This window comes from Argentina silus (genome assembly GCF_951799395.1).
Source record: "Argentina silus genome assembly, chromosome: 10".
Taxonomy (NCBI): Eukaryota; Metazoa; Chordata; class Actinopteri; order Argentiniformes; family Argentinidae; genus Argentina; species Argentina silus.
The window spans coordinates 6399173-6417125 of NC_139664.1; the positions used below are offsets into that span (position 1 = coordinate 6399173).

Here is a 17953-nt window from a genome sequence, read left to right on the forward strand (position 1 = left end):
TGGTAGCCTCGGGTCAATAAGCTTTAATCTCATAGTAGAAGTTGGTCAAATAGCTGGAGGAAAAGACATGTAGTGAATAAACAAAAGAATAAACATTAAATAATGAAAAGACATGTACTTTTGTTGGTACTCATACAACATAAAACAAAGAAAAAAAACTGATGGTAACTAGGCACATGAATATACTGTAGGTCTACTGGAGACTCAAACTAAGTTTAGTAGCAAGTTACGCTTGAAAGGATTTATTGAGGTGCATCCTATTGAAAATATAATAATTACAGTCTCAAAATTGATTTGCTCAGAACTGGAACAAATTTTCCTCATTGTAAACTCACAGCCAGGTAGCTTTGTGCTTCATCATGGGCGGGGTTTTCAACATCAACAAGACCGCATGACAGATTTTTCTATTTATTTTTGCGACACAATAACATTGTAATAAATGATATACAAACATTAGAAATAACAAACACAAAAATAAATGACATTGGAGTGATTACTAGCTGTGAACAAAACAATACTGGTCTCCTAATAGAATCAAGGAATCATATGTGACAACAGATCATTGCTTATTATAGCAAAGCTACGTAGTTTAGAACTACAATAAAACCATGTACAGGTTTGTCTATTATATAGCCACTGCTAAACTTTGTTTGACGTTTCTCTGATAAGATCATGGCATGTGATTTAAACAAGGCTAACTTAGGGTCTGTTAGAATCCTGTTTATTGCTGTTTATCCAACTCGGCTGGGGTAGCAAAGTAGAGAGTGAAGAACGGGAGAAGCTTTCACTACTGGCTTATGAGGACCACTCAGAGTAAGATGACGCTTCACCTCAACATGACAATAGACTGAACCATCCCTTTAATCAAGTGCTAACAGGCATGGTGAGTCGGCAGGGAGGGGCGTGGCCAGATGGTAATTAGGAAGTAGGTTAATGAATTTTGCATACTTAGCTCATGTCAAGTATTGACTAATTAGTGAACCTACAGACAAAAATACCATTTGTAGTTCACTGTTATAGTTACTAAAGGCCACTGATCCTACACCTGTAGGCTAGTTAGTAACTAGTTAGTAACTGTCTATGGAGGGGCTCTGTTGGAATAAGAGTGACACACGTCTGATGTTTGGCCAGGGCCACTCCATGCATATAAACATCCATTTCTATTACACATGACTTACAGACTGGTCGCATCTGTGTCGCGCGTAATGGTGCGCGTCGTTGTGTATTGTTCATGTCACGGTCACTTGGTTTTGTATGTTCATCTCGCATATGTTGTGTGTCGATGGGCTGAAAATGAACGAGGGGGATTCGCGGGAGAGGCAGGTGTTTTCCCCTCATTACTCCCCGACAATGCCCCATCTGGCGCGGGGGAGCAGCCGCTGACTCCCCGCCAACCGGGGAACAAACAGTCGGAGAGAAAGTGACAGGGGAAAATGAAACGGGAAACGAAATGGGGGGGGATATTATTCGAGCCAAAAGAACATGATGAGAAGAACGCATATCAAGGCGCGAGACAAGTGTAAATCAAAAGACAGAGGGAGCGGAATTGTGATAAAGGTGGAGAACAGAGTAGGCTATAGGCCTATAGTTGTGTGGTCAGGGAATAGGCTGGCTTGTTCTTCGCTTGCTTCAAAGCACCCTTCAAGGGACATGTATATTGACCAATTCACTGCTGTTGAAACGAATACAACAATGAATGAACGAATTAATTAATACATGTAGGCATGTGTGATTTTGATGCTATTCACTTTATTCATCCGAAGGGGTCGCTAAACACAAGCTTTGAAGATATTCATTAGGCCTATCTTATTATAAAGTATTCACCGACGCCAGAGGCAGAGGGGAAAAAAACACAAACAATTTTTATAATGGTCCCGCGCGCTACGCTCTGCCTGGAAATTGTAATTTTGCGTCTGCTGCGACCAGAGTCTAAACAGAGTGCGCACTCGAGCACCGTCAAAAACAAGGAGTTGCAACCGCAGGAGAATGAGTTTAGGTTCCATTCCATTTACCGTACGGTAATTACCTAAACAGAATACACTTAGTGGGCCTACTGCTTTCTGTACTTCCCTTGATTAGTTTACTTTACATTAAGTCCACAACATATCCCCATCTCAGAACTACGCATTTGTCATTATCGTTATAAGGCCCTCAGAGCCTACCTTTAAGCTTAGAATAAATGTATTAACACAAAATATATTAATGCTGTATACTAATAGCATGGCTATATTGTCGTTCTCATAATTTTTCATCAATTGACTGACTTTTGATAATACAGCCTTATATGTCATCAAGCGTGTGTGATATCCTTCCATATTTCAAATTCAGGATAGGTTGCCATTTATGAAAAATGTAAGTTAAAATTTAAATTGAACTGATTTCAATTAGCCTGAAGATGTACCGCCCGCCCCCATCCTATTGTCTTTCTAAACCCCACCCTCATCTCAGTCTTCGTACGCCTCCATCTGCTCTTTCCTTCATGTAATTGGTCAGAGTATAGCTCTGAGTTCCGCCCTTTTCTTATACATTTAAATATATTTACATTTTAAAGTAACCAAGAAAAAACGGACGACCCACCGTCATATTCAGCCACTTTCGCAAGAAAAAGTGGGTGTGTATGTACAGTGTATGTATTAGTATGTAATAAGCAGCGACACCAACCAACGTAGGTAAACACACACACTCAACGCTCTATTCGCGGGTGAACCTGCGGGTTCATGTCACTTTGATTTCTTCAAGGAAGAGGAATATCAGAGAAGAGATCAGAGGGAATATCAACGATGGCATTTGCGACTATTTGGAACTACTGCGTTCCCTTGTCCATCATAATCCTCGTGTCCCTCGCGCGCTCAGGTAAGGGATTTATTTATTTATTTTGGAATGACACAATAACGCGCGTTGACAGACGCAGAAACCAAAGCTCTCTACATTTCTTTACAGGAACTTGCCTTTACGTTTGTTGACAGCTCAAGTTAGAAAGACAGCGAGTCTATGAACTAAACCCTAAATATGCACCGCGGGCAATTTCGTTCTTTGACTGTCAATGGAATATTTTGCCGATGTGGATAGGAGAGTGCGCTGGGACAGTGGTTGTGCATATGCTGTTATTCCGCGTGTGCTGCGGACCTCTGTCAATCTTTTTAAGCCTATGTGGGCTGTGTCTTTATTGAGCAAACATCGGCGTATTACACACAAATCCATATATTAATGTACATACAGTAGGCTACATTTTTATTTGAAGTTTATTTGAAGCGGAATCAGTGAGAGGGTAAAAATGAAAACAAAAGTAAAAGCTCCCACCTTTGGACTGCACTCTCTCTGCAATATTGAGTTTTCTTTATTGAATTGTTCATAACAACCTCCGTCGCCCCTCATACGCTACAGCTTACCTCCCCCATTTAATCATTTCTATCGACAGAACATGGTTGAATACGGGACTTAAATGTATGACCCCTTGTGCGCTCACGCACATTTACGCACGTGAATATCGAATCAGCCATACGCTCATAACAAATACCCGCAGTAGCCTGGAATAAGCTAGGCTACGTAGCCAACATCACACGAGCCCCTCAGTCGCTGAATCGCGTTTTTGTGACAGTGTCTGTATTCTGCTTGGCTTCCTGCATTCCAAGGACAATCGTAGTGTGTCACTATCTCTGTGTGGCAGTCAGATTACTCGCTACCTGTCACTGACATTCTCCACTGTAGGACCTTGGAGTTCACAGCACGTTCTTATCATGAGTCACATCAATACAGTTAATGCATCGCATCATGATGTGTCAACTCCCCCCAGGCGGTAGCCTAGCCTCCTATTGTCTCCCCCCTCCCCGGTGTCTGTGTGCTTGGGATAGTCCTGCTCCGCTGTTCCCATAGGGACGGGCTATTTCATGCTTACCATCCCATGATAAATGCATCTGCTGCAGACTGGGGGATTTGGATTAATATGACGACATCTCCAAGACAACTTGCTCTTTTACTGTGCCGCTTTGGTTACTGTGCCATCTGTTTAGACTTAGACTTGCATGGAGCTACAGTATAACTATGCTTATTAGAGTGGATTATTTACATCATTCTAAACGTAATATGATGTCCGCCTTCTAAATATTAAGTAATTAAAGTATTATGTTGTTATTTCATGGTATTATTTTTGTTATGTTCCGGAAGGTTCAGGACATTAATTCTGCTGAACATGGCAGGTAATGGGTTAAAAGCGGCTTTTCATATTGTCACCGACCTGTGCTGTGGCGATGACGTCTCCTGTTGGGGCAACATTACAGTGCTCCTCCATATACAGTACCTTTCTGCCTGTGCTTCAGAGGAACAGCACTCCCTTAGCCAACCCTGCTGCTGCCTGTGTATTGATTCTACTGTGTGTGTGTGTGTGTGTGTGTGTGTGTGTGTGTGTGTGTGTGTGTGTGTGTGTCAGAGATGGGGGGAGAAGCAATGTTTTTCTATACATGAGTGTGTAGGTGTTTACATTTATGTATATGCTAGTCTAGTGCAAGAGAGATGAGATTTGTGTGTGTGTGTGTGTGTGTGTGCTGCTTACAGTGCAGGGTTTTGCCTGAGCTGCAGGCTGCTGCTGCTGCTGCTGCTGCTGCTGGGGGCTGGTGGGTGATCATTGTCATTAATCTAGTTTGTGACAGGGCTGGGGGAGTGGGTGGTGGTGGGGGGGGGTGGACACGGGGGGAGAGGTGGGGAAGGGATGGGGGGGGGATGAATGGGTGGTAGAGGGAGGAGAGAGAGGGAAGAGGAGATGGAGGAGGAGAGATGGCTGCTATTCAACACCCCCTCATCACACAAATCAGGGCCGACTTTTGATAACACATCTACATGTCTCGGTTCCCTGCTCTGCAGCGGCACACAGAAAAATCTAATTTAGAGAGGAGGGAGGAAGGAGGTGGGAAGAACGAAGGAGGGGGATGAGGGGAAGGGAGAAAAGACGAGAGAGGGGGCCTTTTGACTATGACAGGGAGAGAGAGATGGATGGATTGATTGGATGGACAGATCAAGAGAGGAGTGATGGAAAGAGACAGACCTGAGACAGACCTGGCTGCCTAGAGGAAAGGAAGGAGAGAGGCCGAAAGATGGAGAGTGAGGAGTGAGGGACACAAAGAGACAGAGAAATGGAGGACATGAAAAACAGAGGCGAAGACTTCATAGCGTGTCTGCTGGGCAGGCCTGAGGTGCACACACACACACACACACACACACACACACACACACACACACACACACACACACACACACACACACACACACACACGGCTGATCTTCAACAGCTGCAGGACAAACTGGCATCCCCAGAGTTACTAATGCTGCTAACTCCTCCTCTGCTGCTGCAGCGGCCCCAACATTGCATCCCCAGCCAGCCAGCCAGCGAGCCAGCCAGCCATCCAGCCCTCCATTACCACCTCCTCCCCTATCGCCTGTGCACATTAAATCACCTCCATTTGTTTATTTGACTTGTGTGCAATGGGAGCCATCCGTTTTTTAGCCTCTTCTCATCATGCGTTTGGAGCCTGGCTCGGCTAACGCTCGGCCGCTTGAAAAATGGCAGCAATTGGATGGACATGGGGGAGAAGATTTGAATAGCAATTATCGCCAGTGTGTGCGCAGACACGCATACACACACACACACACACACACACACACACACACACACACACACACACACACACACCTATAATGAGGATAAATCATTGTCATTGTGAGTCACAGGGGTATTTCTGCCATACACACACACACACACACACACACACACACACACACACACACACACACACACACACACACACACAAACAAGGGACACATGCATGCACACACACACACACACGTGCACCAGACACACACACACACACGTGTGGTTGTGCGCACACACACACACACACACACACACACACACACACACACACACACACATACACACATGGGATCCAGTGTAGGGACGGCTGCAGCAGCAGAGGAGGAGTTAGCAGCATTAGTAACTCAACTCTGGGCATGCCAGTTTGTCCTGCAGCTGTTGAAGATCAGACACACACACACACACACACACACACACACACACACACACACACACACACACAAACACACAAACACACACACACACACACACACACAGACACACACAGACACACACACACACAGACACACACGGCGACTTCAGACAGCTGACACAGTTTGCTTGGTTCTTTCTTACGCAGGAATCGGAGTGCTTACGCAAGAGAGTCTGACTGAGCCCAATTGCCGTTCTTGATGCATGTCAGGTGGAGTTTACATCATGCCAGTGTAGGATTGCCGTTTTCTTCCTTCTACATTACGCTGGAATGGGTGTTTCAGCTCATCACTTTGTTCTCTAATGTGCTAAAGAAGCCTTCACCGTAAGCCAAGGTTTATCCTTTGATCCAAACCTCGGAGGATAATTCTCCCCCAAATAAAATCAAGTTGTCGACAATGTAATTAAAAAGAGTAAGACCTCCACTGCTCTCTCGCCCCCCCCCCCCTCCCTCTCTCCGCTCACTCGCTTTCTCTCTCCTGCACAGTTTAATGTAATGTAGTCCTTGAGTAAAGTCGAGCCAACATCTGAATTTCTCAGTATTACATCCTTATTTCATGACTTCGCCTCTTGTAGGGACTGCATGATTGGAAATCAAAACTTGGCAGATGCTGCTGGCGTGCGCGTCAACATGAGGGAGAGAGACGTAGGGTGCTTCTGTACAAAGCTGTTTGGATATTCAGTCCCATCACTGCTGTATCATAGCAGTTTGATCAACTGATTTAGTTTAAAGGGCTGCTGCTGTCAGGGAAAGACCCACTATCTCCTTTGCAGCGGAACGGCGAAGGCATCTGAACTCATAAACAAATGTGACTGTTTGTGGGCGCCGTTTCCTGAGGAAGTGACTGTGGTGAGGGAGAGTTACGGAGCTCAATGTGGGATAGCTGAGTTTATGGTTCCATTACTCACGGGCCAAAAGAGTTCCTAGCCTGACTGTTGAGTGCAGGTGATGTATTCTACCGTAATTATCACCTAATCGCCACAGAGCCCCGCGATCCGATTCGTCCATAACTCTGGAGTTTGGAGTTTAGGTTTGGATGCTACGGAAGCATCTCGATAGTCCAAAGAGGCTTCCTTTCCTTGTCGCCTCTCTGTCATCTACACGGATCTGAAGACAGAACAAAAGAGGGAGAAGTATAGAGGATGCCTACCAGGAATTGGATTCCACTTGTCTAGTGCACCAACGGACGGATTTTCAAACTTATTTTCTTCGCTTCCTTGAGTCCTCTCTCTTCACCTTCTCAAAATGCATGGAGGAACTTGTGGATTCCCCTAGAGGATGCAAGGAGCTGAGGAGAGATTTTTTTGAGACTTTTGAGATTCAGCCAACGTCAATGTCAGGAGGAGAGGAGAGGAAGCCTCTTCTTTAGACTATTAGGATGCACCCTCACACCCTGGGCTGTCACGCGTCACAGAGCTCACTTCCTGTTTACAGCATCCTATGGTCGGTTCCTCTGTGAGATGATCACATGCGACACATAAATAGACTGCACTGGACACTGGGCATTTAGGGGGAAGACACTTACAACCATGTTGATGATGATGATGCATTTCATCAGATATGTTTGTTTCCTATCAATCCAGTTACTGTGAAAACTATATTGACATATATTGCGAATAGTGATAATCATTATGATTTAAGTCATCCTTATGTGTCTGTATGGGAGGAATTGACTCTTCACCAACTTCCCGCTGAGGTTTTTCATGACGAGGAGATGTCAAGGACGACTCGTGTTCTAGCAGCCGCAGCCTGTCAGTCAATCAATCTGCTCTCCAAGCTTATTGGTTGGTAAACGACAACACCCTTTTCTATTGTTTTTCCACATGTTCTGACCTCCTGTCCCTTGGGGGGCCAGCAGCTTTTATACTCTTGACCTCCCTCCCTGGTTGTTTGCCTTTGCTGTTGAGACTGTGAAATCAGAACATCGATTTCCCACTCCAGCGTTGCTGAGCAATGTGTATAGGTGCCGCGGCTATGTGGGTTCGTTGTAGAGGGCCCTCTTATTTGAAGTACCTTCCGAGATGTAATTCAGCAAACAGCGAGAAAACAAAGAACAAGAGAGAGAGAGGGAGAGAGAGAGAGAGAGAGAGTGAGAGAGGGAGGGAGGCAGAGAGAGTGAGAGAGGGAGGCAGAGAGACAGAGAGAGAGAGAGGGAGTCAGTGAGAGAGGGAGGCAGAGAGAGAAAGAGAGGCAGAGTGACAGAGAGAGAGACAGGGAGAGAGAGACAGAGAGAGAGACAGAGAGAGAGAAAGAGAGAGACACAGAGAGAGAGAGAGAGAGAGAGAGAAAGAAGATTTAGAGATGGAATGCCAGAGAGGTGAACATTCCTCTCTATCGGGGCCACTGTTGCCATGACACGGGAGTAAACGGCGTCCCCTCCCGTTCGCCCCCGTGCTTGTTCAACACCCTCCCTTTCCCGCCCATGACACCTGTCTCTGTGACTCCCAGAAGGCCCCGCCGCTAACGTGGCAGGACGGCAGCAGCCCCTGGTAACCGGCATGATTATCCCCACTCAGGTGCCGCCTTCCAGCCCTCGCTGGACTTGATTGGATGAGAGCGAACTGATTGAGCCGCAAGGCCAAGCGTTGTAAATTGGAGTGCTGTAACCTGTGCGCTCCTCCAGCACAAGGGCTAATGCAGACTCAGACTACCATCTGGAAGTCAGAGTGAGGGGAGACTTGAATAGGGCTGTAATGAGTTGCTCCACCAGAGCCGGGAGGGAAGTGAGAGAAGGGGGATTAGGCCAGGTGAGGCTACCTGATCCAGGCAGGAGGATGCAAAGAGTCTCCCTGAGGGTCTGGCTCTCTGCTGGAGGTGGCTGATGAGGAGCGATGGGGTAGAGAGAGAGGCCAGGAAGAGGGGGAATTAGGCCAGAAAGAAGAGAGGGGGCAAAGTGGGGGGATTGGGTCGAGGAGGAAGAGAAGAGAGAGAGAGAGAGAGAGAGAGAGAGTGGGTAATAATGAGGCTGACTGCGTCTGGAGAAGAGTGGAGAACAGGGGAGCTGGAAAGAAGAATGGGGGGAGTCTTGCGACTGGTATGTTACAGACCAATGGAGCAGGTCAAGGCGAGAGATGGAGTCCAACAAACGACTGAATGATTGCAGGATTTCAAGTTGAAAATGGAACGGTTGGAGAAAGACAAGGAAGAGAAAGCAGCCCATGCTGTGTGGCTAGGCTGGATTTAAAGCTGGAGGAAAGGAGAGAGAGAAAAAAGGGAGAGAGGGAGAAAGGACGAGTGAAAAACAAGAGAGAGATTAGGAGCGGAGGTGTGACCACTGAGAGGCGCAAGGCGTCGGAGTGGAAAGAGAAGAGGAGGAGGAGGAGGAGAGACAGACGGCGGAGGACAAACTGAGATGGAGATGGAGTGGGGTGTAGGCGCTGCGTAGGTGACCACACCAGACAACACAGCTGGGATGGGGACAGAAAAGATGCTGTGATCGATGAGGTCATTTTCTACACACACATACCCACCCACACACTGCAGACACACACGCACACGCACACACACACACACACACACACACACACACACACACACACACACACACACACACACACACACACACACACACACACACACACATATACTTACCTACACGAACACACATTTATCTACAGGCCTGCACACACATACCCACCCACACACTGTACACTGTAGAGACGCATGCACGCACGCACGCACGCACGCACGCACGCACACACGCACACACTTACCTACAAAAATACACACACACACACCCCCCCCCCCCCCCCCCCCACACACACACACACACACACACGCACACACACACACACACACACACACACACACACACACACACACACACACACACACACACACACACACCATGTACTGATTATAATAGTATTTTTTTTTCTAGAGCATGGGCTTTGCTCCCTCTTACAGAACCCCTGCGTCACACACTGCCCGGTTCTTTAAATTAGACACCCACACAGGTACATTCAGCTATCTGCCATTTAAGGGGATTGCCATCATTGTTAATAATGGGGTGGTCGGTGGGTGACGAGCTCAACTCAGACTGGAAACGGCCAGTCAAAGCTGTGCTCCCTTCTCGGAAATCAAGCTAACATTTTCAGAAGGGCACAGCGACACTTTTGAAAAGGTCTCCCCGATGAGTTCACCATCTCAGAATGTCGCAAAATGTCTCTCTCTGTAGTGGCTCGTTTACTGGTGCTACGTGACACAATGGCAGTGCTTTGTTGGTCGGCTGTCTTCGAGGCAGGGTTTTTGGGATCGAGGTTGAAGCATTCTTGTTGATTGTCAATAGCGTGTAGATTTGTCACACTCTCCAAGTATGATAGTAGTTTTAATGATGTTGGTTTGAAGTTTGGAAGACAGAGAGAGAGAGAGGGGCGTATGAAAGTTTTTTTGTTTACTTAATATTGCCAGTCTTTGTTTATTTGAGCGTTCCCATATGCCTTTGGAACAACACGACTATCTGTTCAATGTGAGATACTGATAAGGACAACTGCCAGTAGATCAAACACATAACAAGATTGCCAACTCAACCCAATCTATCCTTCTCTCTCTCTCTCTCTCTCTCTCTCTCTCTCTCTCTCTCTCTCTCTCTCAGACAACAGCTCTAGCATTACCAGTGAGCTTTGATCCGCTTCATTAGTAAACCGTAAACAACCATTCATTAGAGGCAATTAATTACTGGCACATGAAAACAATCCTCCACAAAGTTACTCACTTTTAAAGACCCTCAAGGGTTCCAGAAATAAAGAAAGAGAGGGGGCCCGGAGAGAAAGAGAGAAAGAGAGAGAGAGAGAGAGAGAGAGAGAGAGAGAGAGAGAGAGAGAGAGCTAAGATAAAAATAAAATAAAGCCCTCCAGTCGTGTTTAATGTGCTGAGGGGAGATTTACCGAGATGATTTGCTGGGCCTCTTTAGTGTTTCATAAGGTCATCAATTCATGCACTCTTCAATGGCCGAAACAAAAGCCTGGGATGAGGAAGGAAAAAGTGGCCAATTTGGATCGGCGGCTCCAACAGATGACTTCGCCTCACAATGGGCTCTTATTTCCGAGCGAAGATTGCTCCGGTTGGAAAAGAGAGTTTAAAGAAGAAGAAGTAACAACCCGCGCCCCCCCCCCCCCCCCCCCCGGCCAAATAGGGCTCAAACGACCTTGAGGATAGCTAGAGGCCTGTCTCGGAGGAGTCGTTTTCTCAGGGATGGTAAAAGGGTGATAAGAAACGCCCAATTCACCTCATTGCAGTCGATGCGGTGCTCTCTGGTTCTGTACACACACTGGTAGATTGAACGGAGCCTGACTCAGGGGATGGGATGCAGCAGCCTCTCTCAGACCCGTGTCTGCAGACGATGCTATCTCCGTGTCCATCGGAGAGAGGGGATAATGTTATCATGGGTTGCAGATGGACCCGGCCCGGCCGTAACCCCCCCCCCCCCTCCCTGGTCACACTGGCGAAACAGGAGCAGCAGAGGAACAGCCAGACAGGCTGGTGTATTGAGTGTGTTTGACACAGAGGCTTCAGGCATGGCTGGTAGACAGAGGACAAGGCAAAGGCAGTGCTGCTACATTGCAACCTTTCGCCCACCCTTAAGGTGCTGAGGTAATGGAAAATGAACAGGCTTGTCGTGGCCAAATGGATTCAGCTACATGGCGGTCTTGTGATTTCTGTGGTGGTCAGCTGGCGTCGGAGTCGCTTCTTTCTCCAGATTAGCGTTAGCGTAGCAGTTGGAGCCATTGGACCCACCAGCACTAACTCGCCTCTCCACACCATAGATCTCTGGATGGGAGGGAAAATAAACAGGCCTTTATTTTGTGAAATAGAGTCAGAATGGTGGGGTGTTTTTGCCCCAAAATGGCTTCCTCTCTGCAACCTCTCTATTGGATCAGGTATGCCTCGCCACTATTTCAGACCTACTTGTATATGCAATTATAACGGTTGTTTATTTGCTAGGGAGATGGATTTGAGTGGTGTTGAGGGCAAAAGGATTTATGAGCTTACAGCGAAAATGAAAAACAAACATAAACATCACATCGGGTAATTAAAAACCACGTTGATCCCAAAAGATGGGTGATGTATAAATCATGTGAACGGGTGAGGTATAAATCGTAGTTCACTTTGTGCACACGCACGCGCGCCGCACCCATACGCATGCACGCACTCGTACACACACACCCACACACACACACACACCCACCCACACACACACACACACACACACACGTTTATTTCCGGGAATGCGTCATCTTTTTTTCTCAGCACATTTCAAATGTCAGGTCGTCTGTTGCATCTTTTGAGGTATTCCAGAGGATATTAAAGTGGAATGAAGGTGTGCACCTGGGACCCCGGGACTTAAGCCCTCTGCTTTCACTTTGTTTTCGTTCTTTAGCTGTGCAGCACCTTTTCTCCTGCCTTTGTCTGCATAGAACCGGTTTTTCATGTTTTTTTTTGTGTCTTTTGATCTCTCTGCCTTTGTGCCTTTTACGATATCTCCCTGCCTTTATGATTCCCCTATTTCGTTCTCTCTATCATTATTTCACTGTCACTCTATCCCTCCTCCCTCTCCCCCCAATCCCCCCCCCCCCCTTCAACCCAGCTTGAAAAGAGTACAAGAGCCCAGTGGTGATTTTGTTTGTTTGTGTGTGTGTGTGTGTGTGTGTGTGTGTGTGTGTGTGTGTGTGTGTGTGTTGTCTGTACTCACTATGGGCCCTGAACAGCTTTATTGCCATCCATCCATCCACTGCCCTTATCAGTCTATCTCCAGCCCAGCAGTGCACATAAACTACAATAGCCATGTTCACACACATCACACACACTCCACATCCCCATGCATCTGGAGGCTGCCGCATGTGTTCACACACACACACTCGACATCCCCATGCATCTGGAGGCTGCCGCATGTGTTCACACACACACAATAGGTGAATCACAGCTTGGCGCAGCCGGCAGCATATGGGGTTCTCAGTGGAGGAAAAAGAGAGAGAGAGAGAGAGAGAATAAAAAGGAGAGAGAGAGAGAGAGAGAATAAAAAGGAGAGAGAGAGAGAGACAGAGAGAGAGAGAGAGAGAGAGAGACAGAGACAGATTTTCACGGGAGGGGACGTTTTGCTTTCTTGACGGCCTGCTGGTTGTTGATGGATCTTCGGGCCAGCAGCCTCCCCTATCTCTCCCCCGTCCCTCTCTCCTCCATGCTGTTTCTCTCCCTCCTCCTGCCGTACTGTGGCCCCGGGCGAGGGGGACGTCAGGGCCAGGTGTGGGGGGGGTGGGGGGTAGGGAGAGGTTTGACTGAGCCCAGGTGGCCGACGATGCCGTGGTATTGCTTTCTCTCCTCGTTTGCATAGACAAAATGGCTTTCTCTCTCTCTCTCTCTCTCTCTCTCTCCTTTTTATTCTCTCTCTCTCTCTCTCTCTCTCGTTCCCTTTGTTTATGTGCCCTCATGTCTTTATCCATTTCAGTGTTATTGTTTTATCCTCTTGCGCTCTCTCTCTCTCTCTTTTCATTCCTCTCTTTTTTGCAGTGGCCCTCTCTCTCTCTCTCTCTCTCTCTCTCTCTCTCTCATTTCTTGTCGTTTCTCCAGCTAGCTTCCATTCCCCATCACACCCCATCTCTCTTGCTCTGGGCTTTGCTGAACTGTGCATTTTGCTTATGCACTGTGCGGCACTTTTCAAAATAGATGTTTTTCTTTACATGAGACCCCTATATACCTCCATCCCTCTCTCTTTCATCTCCCTCTGTGGCTCCCTCCCTCCCCTGCTTCTAACCAACCCTATAGCTGTCCTCTATCCCCCCCGCTCCATCTCTCTCTCTCGTCAATACATGGCCCCATCTCTCCTTCTCTCTCTCTCTCTCTCTCTCTCTCTCTCTTACTCCCCCTCTCCCATCCTCACTTTCTCCTCTTGCTCACACCCCCCTCTCTCTCTCTCGACCTCCCATGTCTCTCCTCTCTCCCCCCCCTCCCTCTTGCCCACTCCCTCTACCTCCCTCTACCTCCCTCTACCTCCCTCTACCTCCCTCTACCTCCCTCTACCTCCCTCTCCCTTTCCATTAAGTGTGTATGAAAGTGGATGCTAGCTCTTATTTGCAGCAAAGAGAAAATGTAGCTCCATTTATAAACATTCATATTTAATTTGCTCATCTCTCTTCTCAACCCGAACCAAGATGATGTGGAAGGCACAGCCTCTACTCTCTCTCCTGTCCGCTCCTCTCCCCCCCTCTCTCTCTCCCCCTCCTCTCTCCACCCTCTCAACTGATTTTTTTTATTCTTTCTTCCCCTTTCTTCCATTTACCCCTGTTTATCTCTTTATCTATTATATATATAGTCATCTATTTCACTCTGACTCTCATTATGGTACCCAGGCTATGGAGCATTGTGAGTGTGTGTGAGTGAGTGTGTTTGTGTGCATGCGTGTGTGTGTGTGCGTGCGTGTGTGCGTGTGCGTGTGCGTGTGTGTGTGCGTGTGCGTGTGCGTGTGTGTGCACAATATGTTCCATGGGTTCTCCAGTGACCAGGAGCTCAGTAGTATTCAGCTCACACGTGCAGCCACACACACATGCGTCATTGTCCATATGCGGTTATCATGCGAAACACACACCTGCTAAGTCCTGCAAGCATGCCCATGGGTGAATGCAGATATAAACACACACACACACACACACACACACACACACACACACACACACACACACATACTATTTAACCTTGCAAATACAATCTTCTCATTGTAGCTCTGTGTAGCGATAACCTTGGCATTGCAGTGGCTGAATTTACAGCATTCATACAGTATTATTACCAGCTACCAGGTGATAAAAAGCTTCCCAACCTCCTCACGCATAAACATATTTAATTGTACAACCACTCATACACACACACACACACACACACACACACACACACACACACACACACACACACACACACACACACACACACACACACACACACACGCATACACGGCACAAATACAGACACATACACATACACAGACACATGCACACACACAAACACACACACACACACACACACACACACACACACACACACACAGACACACACACACACAGACACACACACACACACACACACACACACACAGACACAGACACAAGCACTACATCATTCTCTTGTCTGACAATGCATATTTTGAAGGGGATGCTCAATTACCAAAAAGGTGAAAGAAGCAATAAACAGAACGATATCCAGAGGCGCTCAGCACTCTAGTCAATCACACAGAGCCTGCAGCGCACCGCGTGCTCATCCACTCATGAAATGCTGTGAATGGCTGTGGGTGGGAGAGCTGCGTCGCGATGGAGCCATCCTGGCAATTACACAGCTGTAACTGACTACATGGACTCTGCCTTTCAGACCTCTGCTGAGACGCCCCGTGTCCTAGACACACCCACACACACACACACACACACACACACATACACACAGATGCCACCACACTCAAACCACACACACACACACACACACACACACACACACACACACACACACACACACACACACACACACACACACACAGCCATACACAGACATGGTCTCACCCATACACTCATCCAAGAGCTAAGACATTGCCAATCCACACACAAACACACACAGAGGTGCTCTACCATGCAGAGATGCTAATTTAACCTAAATCAATTACTACTATCATACTCATACTTCATGGCACATAGCGTATATCAGTGTGTGTGTGTGTGTGTATGTGTGTGTGTGTGTATGGTTTGAGTGTGGTGGCATCTGTGTGGTCCATAGCCATGCAGTACGTGCCACTGGTACCGAGAACACAGAGTTCTGGCTCTGACTGCATCTAACAGACTTTCACACTTTCATAGCGCCGATGTTCCACCATACACCCACACACACACACTCACACAGAGCCCCTTAGTGATGGAGCTCTATCACACGCACACACACGTGTGAGCACACGCGTGTGCGCGCGCGCACACACACACACACACACACACACACACACACACACACACACACACACACACACACACACACACACACACACATACACACACACAATGATACACCTACACAACACACACACACACACACACACACACACACACAATGGTGCACCTACACAACACACACATACACACACAATGGTGCACCTACACAACACACACATACACACACTGTACAACACACACACACAGAGAGGTATGTACACAAAACCCACAAGCACACACACACACACACACACACACACACACACACACACACACACACACACACACACACACACACACACACACACACACACACACACACACAGTTTAGAGGGTGTATAAACAGCTTGGAGATGAGCTCCCCTGAAAGTCAGACGGAGAGGAGACTCACTTGTGGATTTTAATACTTCCTCTCCTGACTCCCTCACCCCAACTACCTTTCCATTGCTTCTACTCCCTTCTATCTTTTATTCATCTCTTCATCCAGCAGTCCATCCATATTTCTTTTTTCTCCCTCTCCTCTGCCTCACCATTTACCACCAAGGCTTGCCATTTGGCAGTATACCTCATCCCCCTCTCCCCTCTCCCCTCCCTCCCTCCCTCCCTCCCTCCCTCCCTCCCTCCCTCCCTCTCTCCTTCATATCCTCTTTTGCTCAGCCTCGGTAACAAATCTCATCCTTTTGTACTTTGCCCAAGCCTCTGTTTCTTTCTCTTTCTCTCTCTCTCTCTCTCTCTCTCTCTCTCTCTCACTCTCTCTCTCTCTCTCACTCTCTCACTCTCTCTCTCTCTCTCTCTCTCCGGCCTCTTTCACTAAGTTTAGAGCTGGCAGAGTGTGAGGAGTACAATAAATAGAGAAAGAAAGAAAGAAAGAAAGAAGGAAAGAAAGAAAGAAGGAAGGAAAGAGGGGGGGGGGGGGTGAGGGGGGAGGTAAGGGAGTGCTGCTGTCCCGGGGGGGGGGGGGGGGGGGGGGGGGGTTGCGAGCGAAAGCCGCGAAGAGAGTCGGAAACACACGTCGGGCTAGCTTTAGATTAATCTCATTAATTGGCTCTGGTGAAATTTAGGGTTGTGACACAGTTGTTATTGCTTTGTGTTATTAATAAAAGAGCGACGGGAGGAGAGGGAAGGAGGGAAATGGGAGGGAAGGGAGAGGGGGGGAGGAGGATGGGGGGGGGGATGAGGGACAGGGGGGATAGAATCAATACGGAGGGCTTAAAAGGAAATTAAAGCTGGCGAGAGGACAGCAGAGGACAGGCTGGAACGCTGTTATTAGTTAGCATTTTTTTTTTTTTTTTAATGACTGCTATTTTACAGGTCTGAAACAGACTAAGACAATGACGGGTACTTTACAGGGCTGAAACAGGCTGAAACACAATGCGGCCTAATTGGCCATTTAATTATGCCTTGCTACAGATGCTGATTTGAAACAAAGTAGTTTCTCTTAACTGGGAAGTAACAATGGCATTAGATGTAAAGGCTCAAGTCGACAAAAGGAAATGGCTCGATGCCTTAGGATCTAGGATTGTCCTTATTTTGTCCGCTCTTTCTCGCTCTCTTTCCTCTACTTCTACCTCTCTCTCTCTCTTTCTCTCTCTTTCTCTTTCCCTCTCTTTCTCTCTCTCGCCTCTACTTCTCTCTCTCTCTCTCTCTCTCTCTCTCTCTCTCTCTCTCTCTCTCTCTCTCTCTCTCTCCCCTCTGGGCCTACCTCTCTTAACGGAAATCAATTCTTTATTGTTTCATAAATGGCCAATTATAATACAGTGTGCTCTCCGCATGTACAATGTTTTCTCTTTTGCGCCGTTGCGCTCCACATTGCATCAGAGCGTTGGGATGAAACAGTGTTTCGCCATCGCTGATCAAAAGACTGCTACACACACACACACACACACACACACACACACACACACACACACACACACACACACACACACACACACACACACACA

The 17953-nt window shown here is 47.4% G+C and overlaps 1 protein-coding gene across 1 annotated transcript in view; it reads left to right on the top strand.

The window, feature by feature from the left end:
- Window positions 1-2607: 2607 nt before the first annotated feature.
- cadm4 (cell adhesion molecule 4) overlaps window positions 2608-17953 on the top strand; it is a gene marked incomplete at its 5' end in the record, with an annotated part of 87382 nt that continues 72036 nt past the window's right edge. Inside the window, one exon of the mRNA XM_083679079.1 lies at window positions 2608-2853. Coding sequence (XP_083535205.1) covers window positions 2781-2853 — 73 coding nt within the window. The remainder of the gene's footprint in view (window positions 2854-17953) is intronic.